The 23,307-nt window shown below is 44.3% G+C and overlaps 1 protein-coding gene and 1 long non-coding RNA gene across 8 annotated transcripts in view; one reads left to right on the top strand and one right to left on the bottom strand.

Annotated features, from left to right (window-relative positions):
* Nucleotides 1–1,133: 1,133 nt before the first annotated feature.
* The window catches only part of APP (amyloid beta precursor protein), a 272,606-nt gene continuing 250,432 nt past the window's right edge, over nucleotides 1,134–23,307 (bottom strand). For 4 of the 7 annotated variants that reach the window (XM_049629302.1, XM_049629305.1, XM_049629308.1 and 1 more), the window contains 4 exons: nucleotides 21,695–21,748; nucleotides 14,656–14,756; nucleotides 10,797–10,943; nucleotides 1,134–2,097 (listed from right to left, as the gene is read on the bottom strand). In XM_049629302.1, the coding sequence (XP_049485259.1) occupies nucleotides 1,996–2,097; nucleotides 10,797–10,943; nucleotides 14,656–14,756; nucleotides 21,695–21,748 (404 nt within the window). In that variant the 3' untranslated portion in view covers nucleotides 1,134–1,995. The remainder of the gene's footprint in view (nucleotides 2,098–10,796; nucleotides 10,944–14,655; nucleotides 14,757–21,694; nucleotides 21,749–23,307) is intronic. The other 3 variants (XM_049629304.1, XM_049629306.1, XM_049629309.1) reach the window with 1 other exon arrangement.
* LOC125921732 (uncharacterized) lies at nucleotides 10,906–23,266 on the top strand. The gene is made up of 5 exons (XR_007457475.1): nucleotides 10,906–10,996; nucleotides 19,146–19,356; nucleotides 21,604–21,799; nucleotides 22,352–22,378; nucleotides 22,965–23,266. It is a non-coding gene; the product is annotated as an uncharacterized LOC125921732 (long non-coding RNA).

The following is a 23,307-nucleotide window of genomic DNA, read 5'->3' as shown; positions in this document are numbered from 1 at the left end:
CTCTCTCTGCCTCTCACCTACTAAGGCTATCTCAAAAAAAAAAGAAAAAAAAAGCTACAGAGCTGTGGTTCGTAAATGGGGGCGATTTAGTTCCCCCCAAGGGACGCGTGGCAATGTCTGGAGACATTTTTGATTATCACGTGGGGAGTGCTCCTGGCGTCTCGTGAGTACAGACCGGAAATCCATCAGTGCTCAGGACAGACTCCCAGGAAGGGAGGATTCCTTCCAAAATGTCAGTTGTGTCAGCATTCAGAAGATCTGCTTTAGAGCTAGCCATCAGCTTGTCTTAGTCTTTACTTCCCTGGAGCTTCTCTCTTCAGCTCTTATTTGGGACTGTTATGGTCTGTCTGAATGTCTGTCCCCTCTCCCCCAATTCTTGTGTTGAAATTATAATGCCCAATGTGCTCCTACCAGGAGGTGGGGCCTTTGGGAGGGGACTAAGGTCATGAGGATCCTTAAAATGGGACCAGTGACCTTGTACAATGAGAAATCTGCAACTCGGAAGGTCGTCACACGGCCGTGCTGGCATCTTGCCCGGGACTTCCAATCTGCAGAACTGCGAAAAGTAAATTTCTGTTGTTTAGTCTGCGGTATTTTATTATGGCGGTCTGAACAGACTACGACAGAGACCAACTTGAGGACCAAGATACAGCAGCAAACATACTTTGGACCAAGCTAAAAACTGAATTAGATCAATGAGGTATTTTACTAGCACTGGAAGATGCACGTTTCCTACTCAGATACCTTGCACTTAAGATACAAATCTGTTGGATGTCCAAGAGCAGATTATGTCAGAAGGTTCCTCACCAGGCTTTAAGGACTACATGGTCAAACGGTGGTTACCATGGAATCATTCACACCAGCACAATGGCGCTCCTCCAAGAATGTATTTATTTACATGAAAACACCAGTTTATACAAATTGAAGACAAATCTTAAAAGGGTTTGTCCAGGCAGGACTTCCCCATTCCCTGATTTTGCCCCTTCCCCTCTCACTTTCTTTTGCTATCATAAATAAAATGCTTTAGACTGGTTAAAAGAAACTGAATCTGCCTCTTTCCGCTCCCCCCTTCCCCAATTACTGTGAATATTTAACATCCATAGTTATCCTTCAAAGAAAACTCTTGCCCAGGGTGATTTTATTTAATTTATTTATGTAATACAGTGTAGAAAGCTATCATGGTCATAAGCAATGATTCTGTACAATCGTCCTGCGGAAAATTTTTTGGGAGAATTCTTGGTAATTTGAGGCCAGCAGAACACTCCCGCCCCCCCGCCCCCCCCATAAAAGTGCTTACAATGAACAGGGATTCTTTTCTTTATCAAAGATCCAAAGATACATGGACAAAAAAGTTTCAATTCTCAATGCCTAATGTGTGCATATAAAACAGGCACAAAGAAATAAATGTGTATCCTCGTAATTCCTATATCACAAATATAGCAGAAGCAGCAATCTGTACAGTAAAATGCAATCATGGAAAAAAAAAATTCTCGAAATCATTTGGAATACTTAAAAATGCCGAACTTTAAAATGCATAGTGATCAGGAAAAGAATACTTAGGCAAGAGAAGCAGCTATAGTCCCACGTTCACATGAAGCATCCCCCATCGATTCTTAAAGCATATTTCAAGTAGGACTTAATTGGGTCACAAACCACAAGAATAATATTCAACTGGCTAAGCGGCTACGTGATAAATAATCAGGAGAGAATCTATTCATGCACTAGGTCTGATACAGCTACATTCTTTACAGTACACAAAACCCATTAATAATGTAGAGACCAAAATGTAAAGAGAGAGAATACATTACTGATTTGTGGATTAATTCAAGTTCAGGCATCTACTTGTGTTACAGCACGGCTGTCAAAAGGCGATGATGAGTAAAGAAGAAAACGGGAGGGTTTGTTTCTTTTCCACATTATTCTATAAATGAACACCGATGGGTCGTGAAGCAATGGTTTCTGCTGTCCAACTCGAGAGGCTGCTGTGGCGGTGGTCTAGTTCTGCATCTGCTCAAAGAACTTGTAAGTTGGATTTTCGTACCCGTTCTGCTGCATCTTGGAGAGGTGGCGCTCCTCTGGGGTCACAGCAGCGTCGACCTGAAAAGCAAGGGTGAGGAAAAATGAATAAAAAAAAAGAAAATCAATCTTTCAGGAGCGCTCATGTTGAACAGTAAAGGAGAAAGAGCGGGGTATTCTTTTCTCCCTCCTCTCCCATCTCAGAGCACAACGCCTGCGCCCACCAGTTACACAGATGCTCCGTCCGGCCACCAGGTGGCGCTTCAAACCTTGCCCAGCTGGCTCGGCTTGCAAAGTGCTCCGCGGCGGTTGCTTCCCCAACTTAACAGTAACTGGATGTATGCGGCACAATAAATATTTTGTTTCTTCCCTGTTGGCCCAACAAGGGATAAAAAGGTCACAGTGCAAAAACTGTTTTACTTGAAAGTGTGGTGGTAAGCCGGAAAAAAAAAAAAAATCCAAGAGCATCACGGAACGTCAGCAAAGTAGACCGGGAGGCAAATAAATGTAGACTGATTATCTTGCCATGCTCATTTTAATTTGTCCCTGTTTTCACTAAATTTAACATGATGACGAGAGGTCTGAGAATCTTTTAATTAAAATGATCTACATATATCAAAGGCCCTACTTGGCGCAGGAGAAAAGGAAACATTGAAAGAATATGCTGTTACAGATCGTACATGTATATATGTATTTAAAAAATTTTTTTTAATGTTTATTTTTGACAGAGAGAGACAGAGCACAAGTGGGGGAGGGGCAGAGAGGGAGGGAGACACAGAATCCCAAGCAGGCTCCAGGCTCTGAGCGGTCAGCACAGAGCCCAATGCGGGGCTCGGACTCACAGACCGCGAGATCATGACCTGAGCTGAAGTTCAACGCTCAACCGACCGAGCCACCCAGGCGCCCCTATCCATTCATTTTTTTAAAACTGAGCACTAAGACTATGGAAGTATGTCCAGCTAAAGATTTGCAAACAGATCCTCTGTGGTGATGTGGTGCTTTCCCTCTAAGATCGGGCCGGCTGTAAACCTGCCCACGCCCACCCCCGCATCACGGTTAGGACAGAGCTGTGCAGGGGTATTGACTGTCTGCACACCCGGCAAGCTGGACTTAGTCCGGTAAGGTGGGGAGTGGCTGTTCTTATCTGCTGTACCACTCCCACCGAACAGACGGGCCAAAGTACTTAACTCTTTGCTGAGTGAGTGAAAGCTTAGTTTTGTTGTTTTAAAAATTCCCCTTCTGTATGACCATTGGAAGATAAAGAGAATGGACACAAATTTAACCAGAATGGAGAACCATGTTTGCCACCGAAAAGTTAGAATGTGCTGTGCAGAAGACGGTCTTTCCTTCAAAAGGATGCGGTCTATTCTGCCCGTGATGGAACTGGGGTCCCCATCATTTTAGGAGAATACGTCCCACAGCTGAGTGTTGTTGCAAGGTGACATTCAGCTCCTCATACATCTTTCCCTACCGACAGCCCATCTGGTGGCATGGTTCTGAACCCACACACCTGTCTTCTTGAAGCACCATCCCTGAACCCAAAGAAGTAAAAATACCAGAGAGCAGGAGTGCTGGAGGCTAAGACACCAGGTCTAGGGATGCAGCCTGATATGACTAAACCACACTGGCTAATGGAAAATTTAGACTGAAATTTTCGTACGATCACTATGGAAAGCAGTGTGGAGTTTCTGAATACACTAAAACAATCTGGCAATTCCACTCCTGGGCATTTATCTGAAGGAAATGAAATTGCTACGTCAAAAGGATATCTGCTTCCTCATGTTCAAGGCAGCATTATTTACAACAGTCACACCATGGAAACAACCTTAGTGTCCACCAACGGAGGAATGGATTATTATTCAGTGGAATATTACACAGCCACGAAGAGGGAACCACTGTCATTTGCTGACGTGGATGGGCCGTGAGGGCATTCTGCTAAGTGAGACAGGCCAGACAAAGAAAGACAAATACTGTGTGATCTTACTTATATGTGGAATCTGAAAAAAACAAACAAACTCAAAGATACAGAGAATTAGCGGTTGCCAGGGGTGGGAAAAACGGGTGACAGTGGCCCAAAGATACAAACTTCCAATTATAAGATAAGTAAGTTCTGGGGCTACGTGTATAGCATGGCGGCTGTAAGTTGGTAACACCGTGCTGTAGATTTCAAAGTTGCTAAAAGAGTAGATCTTAAAAGTTCTCATCACAAGGAAACAAACTGTAACTGTCTGGTGATGGGTGTTAGCTCAGTTCATACCGTGGTAATCATTTCACAATACACACACATATCGAATCATCATGTTGAGCGCTTAACGCTAATACGGCGTTATAGGTCGGTTCCGTTTCAACACAACCGGAACACTCTGGCTCTGCCAGGGACCCTGCACAGGACTCCACCTCACCAGAATGAACTGGAATTACTGCTTTAGCGAATCCCAGGGCAGCTCCCTCAGACTGCCCGTCACGTGCATGCTTCTCGAGTCCCCATCCCCAGAACATTCCCCTAACGTGGCCTCGTCAGAGCTGCTGCATTCTGGGCAAGTTCTCCTGTTCTAGTGTCAAGTCTGGGCACTTCCCCTTAGAACAAAGCCACCAAACAAGCTCTCGCCAAGTCGGTACTCCGACGACACTGCGCAAGTGGATGTTCAGCACCCTCGTCCTTATGGGAATAATTATGGATGTTTTTCCCATCCCTTCGTCTTCCTTTGACCCGCTATGTTGTCAACTAATGAGGTCACCGTGCGTTAATTGGCAATTGGGTAATTAGCCCCGGACTCGTAAGCTAAAATGTCATCATCAAAGATTAGCACCGATAGTAAGAGATTCCGACCACTCTCCAGATCTGCTTGCCAGGGAACGGCCTGTATGTAGCATGAGGCCATTCGAACTTGGGCCATCTTCTGGTTTCTGTGCCACCTTTTAACTGATATTTCAAAGAGCGTCAGGATTTAAAAAGAAAACAAAACGCAACAACAAAACGTCTCGCTGAGGGAAAGAGCCAGCACAAAGCTGCTGTATTTCTGAGTGTAGAAAAAAACGCTGCTCCACTGTTAGAATATCAGAGCTCTATGTCCTCCAGGAAGCACATCAACCCTCACACTGGCTGTCACCTGTCATCTGCATTCATCAAGGTCAGGGGAACACCCGGCAACTTAATAGTTTCTCTCTTCTTCAAAGACCAAAGCCAAACGCTTAAAACAGCCCTGTCAGAAATTCGAGGCTGAGGCCGGTGCTCAACCCACGCATCTAACTTTCCTGTCTTCTTGGCCTCCTTTCTCCCTGCTGATCCTCATTATTATCTTTTGTTGCTGGGAGGGCAGCTCAAGTGGTGCGGAGGCTTAGCCCTCACACCCTCAGACGGCTGGCTCAGGAGCTAGAGCAGGGGGATTATTTTTACAAAATGGCACCCAAGGAGCCTGGGTTGTGTCTCTTTGTCCCCGGCCCCATGAGAGCTTGAAGTGAAACACTGGGTACTCACATTCAGGGATAAACCTACAGCTAGAGGAAGAACGGCAGGTAATGGGGAGCCTTCCTCCCCAGTGGGGCTTGGCGACAGGTCCCTCATGGCCAAGCTACTGCACTGGTGGGGGCCACCAGGTACGGGCCAGCCCACTGCGGCCCCGGGGCAGGCAGGGCCTCAGCACGAACACCTCACTATTATTTCCCCTAAAGCAGTCGGGGGAAATTGGAGACAGAGCTGCCTGTTCTGGATGGAATGACACAACAACGAAGTTGTTATTCTAAAGGAGAATAAGATAAATCACAGCGACTTAATCCACAACCGCATAGAGGGCAAGAAGATCAAAGGAGCTCGTACTACGGGAAGGAAAACAGAGCAAACAACAACCACGTTTTCAAGTTGGTCATTCTTCCTCCTCTGATTCTGCACTGTTGGTTTTCTGTTCAGTTGTGTCCGTGTTCATTTTCTTTTTTTTTTTAATTTAAAAAATGTTTATTTATTTTTGAAGGAGCGAGAGACAGAGCGTGAGTGGGGGAGGAAGAGAGGAAGAAGGAGACACAGAATCCAAAGGGGCTCCACAGAGCCCAACGCGGGGCTCGAACCCACGAACTGCGAGATCATGACCTGAGCCCGAGTCAGGTGCTCAGCCGATCGAGCCACCCAGGCGCCCCCACGTTCATTTTCTTAACTGTAATTCCATCTTTCTAGAATTGGTTCACTTAGGTTTACTGCCCACGTTTAAGGGATCCTTCAGGCAGGCGATGGACTCTTTGCTAGGCCTTCATCGTCATTGATCACTGACGCTTTCTTTTGACCTCCCAATACCTCTCCCGGCTGTCTGCTTCCAGCCACAAGAGATTTTGGGTCCAGCCACACTTTTCTGCGCCTCTTCTTGCCATTTAACCTGACCATTCTGTCCAGCTGTTCTGCAACACCCACATTAGTGTTTGTACCTCCATCCTGGTGGGCCAACTTCTTGCCAGGAAGAAAGGACACTTAAGGACATATATATATATATATATATATATATATATATATATTTTTTTTTTTTTTTTTTCAAAGTAAGTAACTTAAAAAAATGTTTATTTATTTTTGAGAGAGACAGAGCACGAGTCAGGGAGAGGCAGAGAGAGAGAGGGAGACAAGATCTGAAGTAGGCTTTGCGCTGACAGCAGAGAGCCTGACATGGGGCTCAAACCCATGACCCGAGCTGAAGTCAGATACTTAACAGACTGAGCTACCCAGGCGCTCCCTGGACATATTTTTTTTAATCACATCAGTATGATGGCACATTCATCAGGAAACGTCATGTGCCATAACTCTATAAAAAGATAACAAAGCAGGGTGTCTGGGTGCCTCAGTTGGTTGAGCGACGGACTTCGGCTCAGGTCATGATCTCACGGTTCATGAGTTCGAGCCCTGCGTCGGGCTCTGTGCCGACAGCTCGGAGCCTGGAGCCTGCTTCGGAGTCTGTGTCTCCCTTTCTCTCTGCCCCTCTCCTGCTCGCTCTCCGTCTCTCTCAGAAATAAATAAAAAACATTAAACAAACAAACAGGAAAAGATAACTGAGACTTCTAGCTTCCAGAATTGTGAGGAGATAAATTTTTGTTGTTTATATTGGCTGTTTGGAACGGGCACTTGGAACTGATCAGAAGGAAGAGGCCTCTGGGGGAGGTCCGTCAGTCCAATTGTATGTGTCAAAACGTGCAATTACAGGTGACAGACAGCAGCTGCACCTACTGTGCTGAGCACCGTGTAAGGCACAGAATCGGCAGGTCACTTGGTTGCACACCGGCAACTACCAAAACACAGTGAGTCTTCATCTTCAATTAAAAACAACGAAATTCCCATACGGCACAATAAAGAATTAAAAAGGGGCGGTTTAATTACCCAAGTATGAAAACACTTTGTTTTGTTTTTTTTTTTGGCCCAAACCTGAAATGAAAAGAGTCATGTTTTGAGTAGAAAGGAAGTCAGCTGATGCTTACAATGATACATCTCACATGGCTTCAAAAGACACAAGCTCCGAAATACTATTAGAAGAGCAACACCCCAGAGTCGATGGTGCCGTCGTCGCTTATTTGATGTGCTTACCGTCTAATCTGTCAATCATTCTGTGCTTTCACAGCTTTTTCTCTTTTTTAAAAAAATGTTTCTTTATTTTGAGAGAGAGAGAGACAGAGAGAGAGAGAGAGAGAGAGAGAGAGAGAGAGAGACAGAGGGAAGGGCAGAGAGCAAAGAGGAGAGAGAAAATCCCAAGCAGGCTCCCCGCTGTCAGCACAGAGCCCGATGCAGGGCTCGAACTCACGCACCAGGAGATCATGACCTGAGCCGAAATCTAGGGTTGGGACACTTAACCGACTGAGCCCTGAGCACCCAGGTGCCCCATCTCTCTTTTTTTCCCAAACAAGTCTCAATTAAAGAAAAATTTTTTTTAATGTTTATTTTTGAGACAGAGACACAGTATGAGTGGGGGAGGGGCAGAGAGAGAGGGAGACACAGAATCGGAAGCAGGCTCCAGGCTCTGAGCTGTCAGCACAGAGCCCGATGTGGGACTCAAACTCATGGACGGGGAGATCATGACCTGAGCCGAAGTCAGACGCTCAACCAACTGAGCCGCCCAGGCGCCCCAACAAGTCTCAATTTTAATAAGAGCCTGTACTCTTTGCTACTGAAAACTGAACTCGCATATCAAAAAACTTTTATTACAATTCCAACTTTCGAAAAGCAGAAAATCTAGCCTATGCATCCTGCCCTAATTATGCTTTAGCCAAACCAGCCAATGTTTTCTAGTCCTTCTGCACAAGCTACTTGCTTTCCGATTTTTGATGCTAGGTTTTATCTTAATGACTTCAGGCTTCTCAAACACACAGGCCAACAACACTGAAAACCTGTTAGTGCTTCCCTGGGTCAGATCTCTACCATGTCCACACCAGAACGGAGAGGGAAAAGAAGACTCAAACCCAATTTCCAGCAGCAGATCCCATAAGTAAGTAGCCTCGAGAATGTAAGTGCTGAACAAAACGAGGTTTTTGGCTTTGCCATACATTTAACTTCTTTAAGCTTTTCCTGCCCTTCTCTGATCAAGAATGATTTGGAGCCCATGTGGGGCTGATGAGAAGTTTGACTCACTGGAAGTATCTAGACTTTTCTCTGATAGAAGAAACAATGACTAGGACATGAGACAATCTGTATTTGGACCTTGGCCCTATATTTGACGCTGGGTGAGCACTTTTGTGTGGTTGTTTTCTCATCTACAAAATGAAAAGATAAATCTGGTTGGTCACTGAGATCTCCTTAGTTCGAAAAATTCGAATACTTCTCAAGATGTATTCATTCACTTTCTCCAACAGTTTCCTAAAAAATTGCATATACTACGAGGATCTCTCTGCCACAACACCAGAACCGCATTTTAAATGCATAGGGGGCACCTGGCTGGTTCAGTTGGTGGAGGGTTGTGAGTTGATCTTGGGGTTGTGAGTTCAAGCCCACGCTGGGGGTAGAGATGACTTACCGGTAAAATATTTTTAAAAAAAATGTTTTATTTATTTTGACAGAGAGAGACAGAGAGAGAGAGAGAGAGCGCACACAAGTAGGGGTGGGTCAGAGAGAGAATCCCAAGTAGGCTCCTCACTGCCAGCGCCGACCCTGACATAGGGCTTGAATTCACGAACCGTGAGATCATGACCTGAGCCAAAATCAAGACGCTTTACGGACTAAGCCACCCAGGTGCCCCAACAATAAAATCTTAAAAAAAAATGCATAAGAAGAACTTACTTGTAAACTTTATTTTTCTTTTTTAAAAAAAATTTTTTTTTTCAACCTTTTTTATTTATTTTTGGGACAGAGAGAGACAGAGCATGAACGGGGGAGGGGCAGAGAGAGAGGGAGACACAGAATCGGAAACAGGCTCCAGGCTCCGAGCCATCAGCCCAGAGCCTGACGAGGGGCTCGAACTCACGGACCGCGAGATCGTGACCTGGCTGAAGTCGGACGCTTAACCGACTGCGCCACCCAGGCGCCCCTAAACTTTATTTTTCAATATTTTGTATTGTGGGATTAAGAAGTCTTATTTTTTATTTTTTATTTTATTTTATTTTTTTAACTGTTTATTTTGAGAGAGAGAGAGAGAGAGAGAGAGAGAGAGAGAGCATGAGAAAGCATGCAAGTTGGGGAGGGGCAGAGAGAGAGGGAGAGAAGGAGAATCCCAAGCAGGCTTTGTGCTGTTAGCACAGAGCCCGATGCAGGGCTCAGACTCACAAATCATGAGATCATGACCTGAGCCAAAAATCCAGTTGGACAGCTTAATGGCATGAGCCACGCAGGGGCCCCCAAAAGTCGTATTTGAACCTTGCAGCTACTGTCTTTTCTTGGTGCAACTCGTGACTTCTGTGCTATACACACGTCAGTCACATATTGGCCCATGGGGACAAAATCTTGAAGCGTAACTGTGCAGTAATCGTGACTGTCACTTGGTGAACCTTCTCTCTACCCCCGGTGTGACTGCACTAAACTCTGAAAAACAGGTATTTCAGCCAGACGTGCAGGAGAACAGGCTGAACATCTGGAATGACCTTGAAGGCTCTGCTTGGCTATTTGGTATAATGTCATTTCCTGTGAAACTCACCTGAAAATTAGCATTAGTTACGATTCCCTGGTTTTAGTTACGAGTCAGTCTTTAAGACAAAAAAAAAATATAAGGGAATAGGGGCGCCTGGGTGGCTCGCTCGGTTAAGCGTCTGACTCTTGATTTCGGCTCAGGTCATGATCTCATGGTTCGTGAGTTCAAGCCCCGCGTCAGGCTCTGGGCTGACAGTGGGGAGCCTGTTCGGGATTCCCTCTCTCCCCCTCTCTCTGCCTCTCCCCTGCTCTCTGTCTCTCTCTCTCAAAAATAAATAAATAAACTTTTAAAAAGGTTAGGGAATAAACCTAGGGTTTAGGTTTTTTTCGAAGCAGACTTCCTCATTCCTTTTCACTTCTGACTTCTGTTGTCTTTTTTTCTTTTCTTTTACATGCTGGAGGGTGATCGCAATCTCTTGAAGTCAGGCATTATACTCAGTAGAATTTTGACATTTCCATACGTATTATAAGAAGCTGAGGGAGCGGCATCCAACCCAAGGCCTTGATCACAGTATTTCTAAGTCGGAGTGCATGAAGACAGAATAAGAACACAGCTGCCACCCTGAGTGAGCACCATGCGGGAATGTGGACTTTCCTTTTCAAAGAAGAGACACCTGCAGGATTCAGAGCTTAATGCCACGGACAATCTCCCTCGTAGCCTTCAACTCCCACTTGCAAGCATGCGGCCAAGGTCACCTACCTCCACGACACCATGATGGATGGACGTGTACTGTTTCTTCTTCAGCATCACCAAGGTGATGACAATCACCGTTGCTATGACAACGCCGCCCACCATGAGTCCAATGATGGCACCTTTGTTTGAACCCACATCTTCTGCAAAGAACACCTTGAAAACAAATCAAGAAAAAGGACTGTAATCGCAGGCGACAACCGGAGAAGGTATGTGAAAAGTTTCAGTATGGAAGTGTGAGTTAGAGGCTACTTTGTTACCTGCTGTGTACTTGGGGGAAAAAAAAACAAAAAAACCCCCCAAAACCCACACATTCTATTTACCAAGAATGACATCTGTGGTCTACACAACAAAGTACAGCATGTGGCTTCCCCAGTTCTGGGAAGTCTACTCCCTCCCCTGCCATCCCCTGCATGTCTCTAGAAAGGCAAAACAGAAGCCAACAGGAACCCTGAAACCCTCGACAGGTGGAACACCGGTGAGAGGTGGGGCGGGGACCTATCAGCGGCACCGAGCGTGATTTTGAAAGCAGATCAGCTGGGAGACCTGATGCGTGACCACGACGCCTTAGGTCCTTTTCAAACCCCCCAGATGTCCCAACTTCCTCAGATGGACATTAATACGTAGGAATCAAGCATCTGAAACAAAGGAGTTCATCAGAAGAAAAAGGACATCTTGTTACCTCCTTTTAGCCAATACTTCAATAATTCAAGAGGACGATACTTAACCTTGAGAAGCGTGATGCTTCAAAGACAGTTTTCTTTCTAAGGGAAGAGGTAGGAGGCGACGAGGTGAGAATTTTAATAGCGACGCAGAACTCCTGCTGGCTGTTTTCTCGAGAAACCCAAGTAAAGCTGTCGTTTTATTCTTGCTGTCCATTTGGATTTAACATACAAAAAATTTGGAAAACACGGCCGAAGATATGCATTCACTTTGCTGTGCAGCATTCCTTCCTACTGTTTATAAAGCAAGTCACTATTTTCAACCTCATCTAAGCTAAAGGGAATTAGAAGACCACACTGAACCTTCTAGAATCCTGTTATGTAAGGAGATGGGCCAGATCACTGGGCCTCACAACTACTAAACACGCACCATATTTAGCACCTAAATTAATAAAAACAGCTCCCTAACTAATTTCTTTCAGTACAACCGCAGCATAGTAAAATGACTGATTTTCACAGGGAAAAGGAACATCCTAGCAATCTGGAAAGGCAACATAAAATACAGCCAATGAAGCCAATTTCTAAAGGAGTCTTACTCAGGGTGTAGCTGCAACAAAATGAGAAACTGTTCATAATTATTCCACTTTCTCAACAAATATGCTAGTTCAACAGACTTATAAAAAAGCAAATCGTTAATTAGCTAATGATACAAGAGTGAGGTAATCAGGAATAACCGCAAGCCTGGACATCTTCCTATGCCTTTAAGAAAATACTGTAATTTTGTAATATTCATCGCACTAATTATAGTACATTATCTTATCAAGTAGCTCAGTTGAGGGAGCGGATTCTCCTAATTGCTGCACTGCCATTAGTCACTGTCACATTACAGGAGTTAGTGTAACCGTGGAGATGGGTTTTTATGACACAGGCTCCAGAAAATGCAAGTCGGCACATTAATCTTTGGCTCTGTGCCCCACAAGCCCCCAACTCTTCAGTAGTTCCCCCAGGGTTTTGTTTTGTATTGTTCTTTTTAACGTTTATTTATTTTTGTTCTTTTTTTTTTTTTTTTCAAAAATTTTTTTTTTTCAACATTTTTAATTTATTTTTGGGACAGAGAGAGACAGAGCATGAATGGGGGAGGGGCAGAGAGAGAGGGAAACACAGAATCGGAAACAGGCTCCAGGCTCCGAGCCATCAGCCCAGAGCCTGACGCGGGGCTCGAACTCACGGACCGCAAGATCGTGACCTGGCTGAAGTCGGACGCTTAACCGACTGCGCCACCCAGGCGCCCCTATTTATTTTTGAAAGAGTGAGAGAGAAAGAGAGAGTGACAGTGAGTGGGGGAGGGGCACAGAGAGAAGGAGACACAGAATCGGAAGCAGGCTCCAGGCTCCGAGCTGTCAGCACAGAGTCCAACCCGGGGCTTGAACTCAGGAACTGTGAGATGATGACCTGAGCCGAAGTCGGACGCTTAACCGACTGAGCCACCCAGGGAACCCCCCCACAGGGTTTTTTTTTTTTTTTAACGTTTATTTATTTTTGAGACAGAGAGGGACAGAGCATGAACAGGGGAGGGTCAGAGAGAGGGAGACACAGAATCTGAAACAGGCTCCAGGCTCTGAGCTGTCAGCACAGAGCCCGACGTGGGGCTCGAACTCATGGACCGCGAGATCGTGACCTGAGCCGAAGTCGGCCGCTCAACCGACTGAGCCACCCAGGCGCCCCCCCACAGGGTTTTTTAACCTCTTCAGCAGTAGCCAGATCAAGAGTGCCCCTGATTCTATAATAACCGAGACTGGATTAACCCGCCAATGAAAATCGTGCTTCAAAAAAAGCGAAATGTTCTTGTACAAAAACGCTTATGGGAGTCACAATGCAAATCTGAACCACAAGTCAGTTTGGGATTTGCGCCGATTGTTAAGTGACAAGAGACCTACACAATACTTCACAGGCATTTCTTTTGGAATTGACTACTGAGATTTATACATTTTATTGGTGAATATTGGAAAGATATTCCCCCCTGAAAGAGCACGCACGTGCCCAAACACACACGCGTACACTTCCGTGCCTGAGAGCGAGTTCTTCTCAAGCATTATTATTGCTAGGAGAACCTTATTACCATTTTTTGCTGAGTACTGACTGTGCAATACAATCGTCTTCTTTGTTTATTTAACCTCCTTACCATGCTTACTGATAAGATGAAAGAAACCCTTGGGGCTCCTGGGGGGCTCAGTCGGTTGAGTGTCAGACTTAGGCTCAGGTCATGATCTCGCGGTCCGTGAGTTCGAGCCCCGCGTCGGGCTCTGTGCTGACAGCTCGGAGCCTGGAGCCTGCTTCGGATTCTGTGTCTCCCTCTTTCTCTGCCCACCCCTTTGCTTGTGTTCTGTCTCTCTCTCCCTCAAAAATAATCTTCTTTGCTGCAACCTTTCAATGAGCAACCCTGTTGGGAAAGTCCTGTCCTGCTTACCTCCTGCCTCCACCCACCTCGGTAGAAACCCAAAGATCCTGGCCCTGCAGAACCTAAAATGTGGGCGTTGGGGAAGGGACAGGGAGGGACAAGAAGGAGAGATGAAGTGGCACAAGCAAGACAATTATAAACGCCAACTGAAGAGAAGAGCCATAAAACGTGTTCTGGGAAACCAAGTAATGTTCGCACACGGGTTCATTTGAGATTTTGTTATTTCAAATCCACCTCATCACCTGTCTTCCTAGAAAAGGAGTGGAAATTAATTACAGTGGATATTTTTATTATTTTTTAATGTTTTTATTTTTGAGAGAGAGAGAGAGAGAGAGAGAGAGAGAGAGAGAGAGAAAACATGAGATGGGGAGGGGCAGAGAGAGGGAGAGGGAGACACAGAATCCAAAGCAGGGTCTAGGCTCTGAGCTGTCGGCACAGAGCCCGATGTGGGGCTTGAACTCACGGAGCATGAGATCATGACCTGAGCTGATGTCGGACACTTAACTGACTGAGCCACCCAGGCGCCCCCTAGAGCGGATATGATTATATAAATTAATTCCACTTGAAGCCCTCCCTGGGCTCAGCTAACCTTCTAGGTGTAAAGAACTACTATATAAAGACCCTCCTTTTCTTTATGTTTCCATGATGATCCTATATAGGCAAGCGCTGTATTTTTGTGGATTTCTGGCCCACAACGAACAAGCGTTAACAGGTCATTTGGCAGGAAGAGGTAAATTAGTTGACGTACCAGTTTTTGATGATGAACTTCGTATCCTGACTCATGTCGGAACTCGGCATCCATCTTTACCTCAGAGATCTCCTCCGTCTTGATGTTCGTCAAGCCCGAACCTGCATTAATCCATAAGCATCGCACCGTAATTAAATTACACAGGGCGGTCAATTCATTTTATCTGTAAACAATGAGACTGCAACACAAAGGCTACCAAAACCTTCTTTCTAGGCCTGGAGTGAGAGGAAATAGATTAATGACTTTCTTCAAGGAAACTGACACCCTGTATTTAAACCCTTAACCCTTACCTATTTTAAACAAAAAGAAATTAAAGATTAAAGAAATCCAAAGTTAAAGCTTCTACTGCCTTTAAACACACACCTTTAATACATACATACATACATATATATATATATATATATAATATATCAATTGCCTTTAAATATATATATATATATATATATTTATTTATTTATTTATTTATTTTTCACGGGGAAAACCAGAAGTTAAATGCCAGCTGGGAGGTTAGCAAGGATGTGTTCCCAGAATATACTGGCTTGTTTTGGGGGGCTTATTAATAGTCTAGTCTATTCTGTGTCTTTTCTCATGTGTTCTCATTCCTCCAGAAAAAATAATAAAAGTCTTTAAAAAATGAGCATTAATTACGTGGTAGAATCAATCTGCTACTTTAGGGCTTTGTTCCAACTACAAATAAATTATGTTCATGTACCTATGCAGCGAAGCATTGTAAAAATCCTATCATTTATTTAATTAAGTGACTTAGTTATAGATACAGAATGTAATCGGTTCATCTGCTGAATAAAGAGCTGCAGTACATCATTTTTGAAAATGTTTCTGTGGGGCTAACAGAATTTGTAACTTACTAACTCCTTCTCTACAAATTGCTATATGATTCCTTACACTAATGGTTATAATAAATTTCATTTTTCAAATAATAATTTGAGGCTAAAAAACAAAATATAAAGCCAGTTTTAACACAAAACCTGAAAGCACAAAATATAAACATCAGTTCCCATACTGTAGCATTTAAAGATCAAGTGTCAGAACTTTAGGATGAGAAAGACTTAACAAAATCACATCCTCTACAGTTTTCCTACGGATAGGGGGGCAGGGGTGGGGGTGGGCGGCAAACCCCCTGCTCCTGAGTGGAAAAAAAAATCTATACATTTACCTCCATTTCAGACAGCCCTGCCTACAAGAATGATGTCCTTTCTTCCATTAAGCCTAAATCAGGTCCCCTACAGCAGCGACTCTTCGAGCCTGTGCAGCAGAGCAAGCCAAAACCTCCCCCGTGTTACGGCCTTGAACAGATCAGACATTCCAGGAGAGGCATCATGTTCCTGATGGTTCTTGCTCAGGCTACATGTTACCAGGTCCTTCAGCTCCCATGGGACCTAATTTCTTGCTTTTTGTCTAGTCACTCTTACAGTCTTGTCCACCAGGGGCTGTGAGACTTGTCACACACCTTGTTGGAAATGAAATGCACAATGTCCACAAAATACCGTGTGCCAGTCTAACGGCACGGCTCATATAAAAAGAAAGGGACGATAACTGGACAAGACCATGGGCACCCATGCTGGTTGCGAGAGATCCCTGATTCCTTGTCAAACTGTTCACAAAGCTTCCATTTAATAACTCATCCGAAAACAGATCCAAGACCAATGTCAATCTACCCCTGGCCTGTAGGCTGTCACCCTATCTTCTGTCCTCTTTTTTTTTTTATTAAATTTTTTTTTTTAACGTTTATTTATTTTTGAGACAGAGAGAGACAGAGCATGAACGGGGGAGGGTCAGAGAGAGAGAGAGAGAGAGGGAGACACAGAATCTGAAACAGGCTCCAGGCTCTGAGCTGTCAGCACAAAGCCCGACGCAGGGCTCGAACTCACAGACCGCGAGATCATGACCTGAGCTGAAGTCGGACGCTTAACCGACCGAGCCACCCAGGCGCCCCCTATCTTCTCTCCTCTTGATCAGAATTAGTTTCTTCTATCTTCCCAGACATACACAACGATTATGGAGAGCAGTTCCAGGCTTTCACCCCTAAGTTCTCCTAGCCTACAATTTGTCTGGGTCACAAGGACTTGGATGTGGGTACAGAGGTGTTGTAGATTTAAAATAGACCCACAGGGGGCGCCTGGGTGGCTCAGTAGGTTAAGCGTCCAACTTCAGCTCAGGTCATAATCTCACGGTTCCGGAGTTCAAGCTCTGCATCAGGCTGTGCTGACAGCTCGGAGCCTGGAGCCTGCTTTGGATTCTGTGTCCCCCTCTGGACCTCCCTCACTTGTGCTCTGTCTCTGTCTCTCTCAAAAATAAATAAAAACATTTAAAACAGACCCACAGATCTGTTAATACTCTCCCTTTCCCGAGGTGGGACTTAATTCCTTTCCCTTCAGTGTGGACTAGATGGAGTTCCTTGCTTCTAATGAATAGAAAATAGAGAAAGTGATCCTGGATGAGTTCTGAGTCTAGGTCAAAACAAAACAAAAAAAAGGGCAATGCAGCTTCCTTCTTGTTCTCTTTCTTGGATCACTTGGTCTGGGAAAGCCAGCAGCCATGTCAGGAGGACACTCAAGCAGCTCTATAAAAAGGTTCCCATAACGAGGTGTGGCGGTCTCTTGCCAACAGCCATGTGAGTGCACCATCCTGGAAACAGACCCACCAGGGTCAAGATTCAAGTCTTCAGATGGTTGCAGCTTTGGACCATGTTCTGATTGCAACCTCATGAGAAACTCTGAGCCAGAGGCACCCAGCTAACCCATGCCTGAAATCCTGAGCTTTACAGTAACTGTAAGAAACGAAATGCTTGTTGTTTTAAGTTGCTAAGTTATGGAATTATTTATTTGTTGCATTAGCAGATAACTACTACAAGGAACAAGTGCTTCCTTTTTTTGTCTTGATCTACCTTGGGCTTTAATTTCCTACTATCTTTGTTATAGACATAAAGGCAGAAGCACAAAGTAGGACAGCTTCCCTTTCTCTCTCATCTTTTGCTGGCGTCTTCTCAACCATCCCTTAACGCCTGGCCCTGTCCTGAGAGCTGCAGGGCTCTCTGTTCTCTATTTAAATTGCTTTAAAATTATTTCCAATTTCTCATGACTTTCAACTCATTCTGACCTATAATCTTCCTGACACTATTTTTATCGGGCTGTGATGCTAATGCTCTGTTGTTTCTCCTAACAGAGAATATTTTTGCCTATATAATATAACAGCTGTATATTTTTATCTTTCTATAGCCCCTTTTAAATCTGAGATGCTGGTGTAACCACAGTGATTTCTTTATAGCCTACCCTTTTTCTGTCATCAGGATCTAGCAACGCAACAGTTACAATTGTATTTCTGGGATTTCTTTAATGTTTATGTATTTATTTTCGAGAAAGAGTGTGGGCATGCAAGTGGGGAAGGGACAGAGAGAGAGGAGAGAGACAGAATCCCAAGCAGGCTCCACACTCAGCATGGAGACCGACCTGGGGCTCGATCTCACAACTGTGAGATCATGACCGGAGCTGAAATCAAGAGTCGGGTGCTTAACCGACTGAGCCACTCAGACGCCCCCTATATTTCTGCGATTTTAAAAAAAGTATCTTGAATAGTCTTTTTAAAAATTTAGCGGACCAAACAATTACTTAAAAAAATATGAGCTCTCCACTCAAAATTGCAAAAGCCCACATTATTTCTAAAAGAATACTGAAAATACTTTTGAGAGCCCCCAAAAATTTCAAATTCGTGTAACAAGTCAGAACAGATAATATAGTTCAACAGTTTGTGAGATTCTTGGCAGAAAGAGATCTTTCTAGGTCATTTTTTGTATCGCATGTACAATCGCTTAGTGGAAAGACTGTCTATACACTAAGCAAATCTCACCACAAGGTAAGAAAAATTAATACATTTGCGTACAGGCAAACATCATGGGTAACAAGCTCATACTACATACGTGATTAAATATTAAGCGTAGATTTAAATACACCACAAGGACCTTTGCTTACAGGCTCGTCAGACAGTGTTTTCTCAGTTGTGTGGATTCCATTCTAAGCCCTGCTGTGGCTCCAGTTGTCTACCTCATAGTAAGTGGGCAGAATCTGTAGTTCACTTGAAGGGGGAAGGAGGCATGTCCCTCATGAAACCTGTCACATGGCTTGGGGTCAAGGACTTGGTCTCTTTCATGGGGATCGGAGAAGGGTGGTAATAAATTATAGTGGAAAGAGTAGCTTCCCTCCCCTGTGGAGAGCCTGCTAAGTATTTTTCCTCTTTATTCTGGTCAAAAGGTGTAACTTGACCTTCAGAGTCCATTGTTCCCTGGAAATAAGCCAGGGGAGTAGCTGGAATGGCCACTTTGCCCAGAAATCTCCACTGCTACCACTGTTTCCCCTATTTGACATGACCCTACTTTCTGAAAGTTCCAGTGCCCTGGTTTTTCAGGTATGAAAGACAAAGAGAAGTCATGTTCCTCGGTCATGATTATACAAAAACCCTTTCTTTACTCGTTTCAGAGCGACAACAGCAATCATTCAACAGCGATGCCATCAACGGAATGACATGATAGGACAATCCTGGGAAGAGTCTCTAAGTCTGGAAAGTCTAAAGATATACTTTGGCACATCAGACTCAAGCATGCGGTCTCCTGAAGTGTGATGTTGGAAGAACCAGAACTAATGCTACGAACGTAGCGGGGAATTGGTCCAGATGCTTGGGAGACTCACTGTAAGCACAGAAATAGAGAGCATATGTATATATGTCTTAATACAGATCCAGCAAATAGAGCTATTCATAAACTAGAATCTTCCTCACTTCGTATCTGATCGGTCTTTCTTGCCTATGGCCTTCTTTTATTTGGGAAACCCTAGTCTTACACAGTAGAAGAGAGCAGAACTGAGGCCATTCTCTCATCTTTGACTCCTTCCCCCCTTCTTTGCCAATGGATGAGACTCAAATCTTTCAAAACCTTTCTCCAAGTCGTCTTCCAGCACGTGCCCAGGTTAACACATCCCTTGGTGAGTGCCCCATCTGCTTACATCACAGACACCCTGGTTTATACTTTTACGGTGCTTTGGATTCCTCTCCATCTCCTCTTTTAAATTCCATCTCCTCTTTTAAATACGCAAAGTGTGTTCCTTCTATTATACATCAAGCCCCTGAGAACAGGCACCTTCTCATTTCATTTCTTTCCACCCACCACAGCATTTAATGCACTGATCTTTGTGAGATATCAAAATGAGACACTGCTGTTACTGAAATATTGTTATAATAAAGACTTCAGATGGCTTCTTCCCTCTATAGAACACCTCTGTTTTCTAGCTCTTTCCTTACAGCAGATTGTTTTGGGGAATGTACGGAAAAGTTATTTTCATGTTAGATTTTTTTAAAAGATGGGGGAAAAAAATCAATTTTTTTGGTGTCATTCTCCCCACCTCCGCCCAAATTTCAATAAGAACATATTAGCCTAGAAGGCCCAATGCAGGAAGTTTATAAAATTGGTTGAAAGAGTGCTTGTAATACACTTTTTATTCTTGTAGATGAAAAGCATCTCTTTCTTAAAAACAAAATAGAAAGTGCCATAAGAAAAGGCCCAAGGCAAATGACAGTCCTCAGCTGGTCTTGGTCACAGTTAAAATGGACCTGGCCCTCAGCCCTGAGCTCCACCACGGGCTGAGCAGAATGCGGATGTCAACTGGATGTCGACTGCTGGCTCCTTAAAATTCACTGGTGTGACAATGGCAATAAGGGAGACATTAGGAGAGCCAAAATGGTGTCTGACTTACTATAATTTAAGTTCTTCTGAAAAGCCCTGAAGGCAGAGATTCATAAAATCAATGACATCAGCCGTCAAGATGTGTCACTCCACTGTCCACGCTGCCCTGTTAATAACTACACAGAGGGCATGACAATGCCACAGGGCAGATTTGGAGTTCTCATCAATGACTGTGGTTGGGGACAGTGGTGGCCCGAGCCTGCACCGGCCATGAGATGGGCAGGTTCTGTTCTTGGCCTGTGACCAACTGTACCGGAAACAGGGACCTCCAAGTGTTAGCATCTCCGAACAAGGTGAATTCCCTGTTCCTTCATGATCCCACGGGGACATGATGAGGATGAGGAAGGAAATAAATACAAGAAGGTATGCACTGTTTGTGGAGTTAAATCTTTCTAGAGTATACAGATTGGTCAATTTAGTAACTACTGTCTTTGATCCACTGAAAACGATGGCTCCTGTGAGTCGGGCAGAGTTGTGCACAAAGTCAAAAACCAGGCTCGTGTGTGCTTCTGTTGTGGTGCGACATTATTTTTAAAACAGTTTGAGACACAGCCTAAATACAGAAAAAAGGGTGAAGGTGCATTTCTTAACGCTTGGGAAACCATAAAAAATTTAAAAAAAAAGAAAGAAAAGAGTGTCTATTTTAGTGTTAATGGGCATGTTAAGTGGTATGAAAAATAAAAGACTTCTACATAAAACTGTGCACACACATCCTTTCTGTCATTTTAGTTACTCATGGGGAATAAGTCCATACAACCCACAGAAGAGAAAATGCAAGTATTTCAGGGCTCTAGAGGTAGTCCCATCCTGGTATTTTTAGGAAGTCACATCGACTTGAGAAACCGACTAAAGTCTGAGCCCAATTCAGGCAGAAAAGGACCTATCTGCATACCAGACAAGAAAGGAAGGAGGAGATATTCATAGGAGACACCAAGTCACCACCAGACAGAACCTGCATCTCTGTAGGTTTCCATTTTTGAGGACAGAGAGGTCTATTTAATCTTCTCTACTTAAGAAGGAGAAAAAAAAAAAAACAACAAAAAACAAAAAAACAAACCCTAAGTTGGAAGGGCTGTTTTACTGTTTGAAAAGGGAAGCTCAGAAAGAAAAAAACAGATCACTTAAATAGGAACTCAGAAGGTAAAGTGGAAGGGAAAGCAAGTCTGGCTTCCAAGGTCATTTCACATCCTCTCTCTCAGTATTTGCAGGTTAGAGAGGCTATTGATGAAGGAAGGGGACAGCGTCTGCTCAAGCGCACGATGCGGAGACACAGAAGTAACCGGGTTATACCTGGTCGGGTGGTCAGTCCTCGGTCGGCAGCAGGGCGGGCGTCGACAGGCTCAACTGGGCACAGGAAGCAAGAAACACGGAAAGCAAACAAGACAAATCAAGATGGTAAGTGGTGGCTCCTGAACACAGGGCAGGGCAAAGCATGTGAAATACACAAGTTATAAAAAAAGCAGCAGCTGGAAAAGAACCACAGTGAGTTAATCCTGAGTATCAAGGAACAGGGGAGGGGTACCACCTCAAAAGGCTTCTCGCTATTGATGGGCCAACCCTACTACTTAGTTTTCTCATAAAAGCACCCACCAGGACACATCAAAGAGGAGGGGCTGGGGAGCGTGGATTTACCTCTCATCAGGTTTAGAGATGGTTTCTTGGCTTTTGATTAGAAATAAAATACATTATACCCAGCCTGGCGGAAAAACTTAAAGATACCTCCTTTTACAACTGTCCGATCTTACCTTATTTTACGGTTAATTAACTACAAAAGGGCTCCATTAAATCCCCAGGGGAAATGCCAACGTGAATTTATCGGGAGAGAAAAGTTTCACCACATAATCTGCCATTTTAGTGAATCAAATTTGCTCCCAGTTTGGGGGTAAAAGAAGTAAGCCGGAAAGTCAGTCTCTCTCTAATTTTAAAGGCTGGTTTCTCTTTTCATAGATGACATACAGCTGAAATGTGTGCGATGTGAGTACTTCCTTTCGTATTTCTCAACTTTCACTGTTTTTCCTTTGTGAGTATTCTGGGCCAGACCCAAAAAAACAGTGCAGGTGGGACAACGGTGCCCCACCACTGCTTATAATTAGCTGGTATTTCCAAAGTGCTTCTGATTCTCAGAAAAAAATTAAAAAAAAAATTTTTTTTAAATGTTTATTTATTTTTGAGAGACAGAGAGCGTGAGTGGGGGAGGAGCAGAGAGAGAGGGAGACACGGAATCCGAAGCAGGCTCCAGGCTCCTAGCTGTCAGCACAGAGCCTGACACGGGGCTCGAACTCAGGAACAGTGAGATCGTGACCTGAGCCGAAGTCGGCCGCTTAACTGATGGAGCCACTCAGGTGCCCCTTGATTCTCAGAAAATATTAACTTGAACTTAGACTGGTCTTTGAAGAAACAGGCAAGGGAGAGAAACCAAGGTTTAAGGATTAATAATTGAACAAGGGGCAAATGAAGCCGAGGGAGGGGAAAAGCCCCTTGGGTAAAATCTGGGAAATACAGGGTAAGAAGGGAAAGAAAGGTGGGCGACGTCCACGGGAAGATAACGTGTGCTCCACAGGATGGCTTTGGGATCAGCAATTTCAATGAGACCACACAGCTTACTGGTGCACACAGCCCAGCCATTCCAAGGTGGGATTACAAACCCAAATTGATTCTGAACGTCACATGTTGGCAGAACAGCGAGGGAGAAGGAAGTGGCAGCAAGTCAAGCCTTCAAAATATGAAAAAATCAGGCTGCTGAGAATTCTGAGACATTTGGATGAAACAAAAAGAGCAGCGTGGGCTGGTCCTTCATCATGCAGACCGGCAACATGGTGAAGGGGGAGATGGAGGTGTCTAAACCCAACGTTCACGATGGAAGCAACTGTGGGCGAATGACCCCTTCTGAGGCCGTTTCTTCA

The sequence above is a fragment of the Panthera uncia genome, chromosome C2 (genome assembly GCF_023721935.1).
Source record: "Panthera uncia isolate 11264 chromosome C2, Puncia_PCG_1.0, whole genome shotgun sequence".
In the NCBI taxonomy this organism is placed as follows: domain Eukaryota; kingdom Metazoa; phylum Chordata; class Mammalia; order Carnivora; family Felidae; genus Panthera; species Panthera uncia.
Note: the sequence above shows the minus strand (reverse complement) of the source record. Positions and strands in the feature narration are given on the sequence as shown.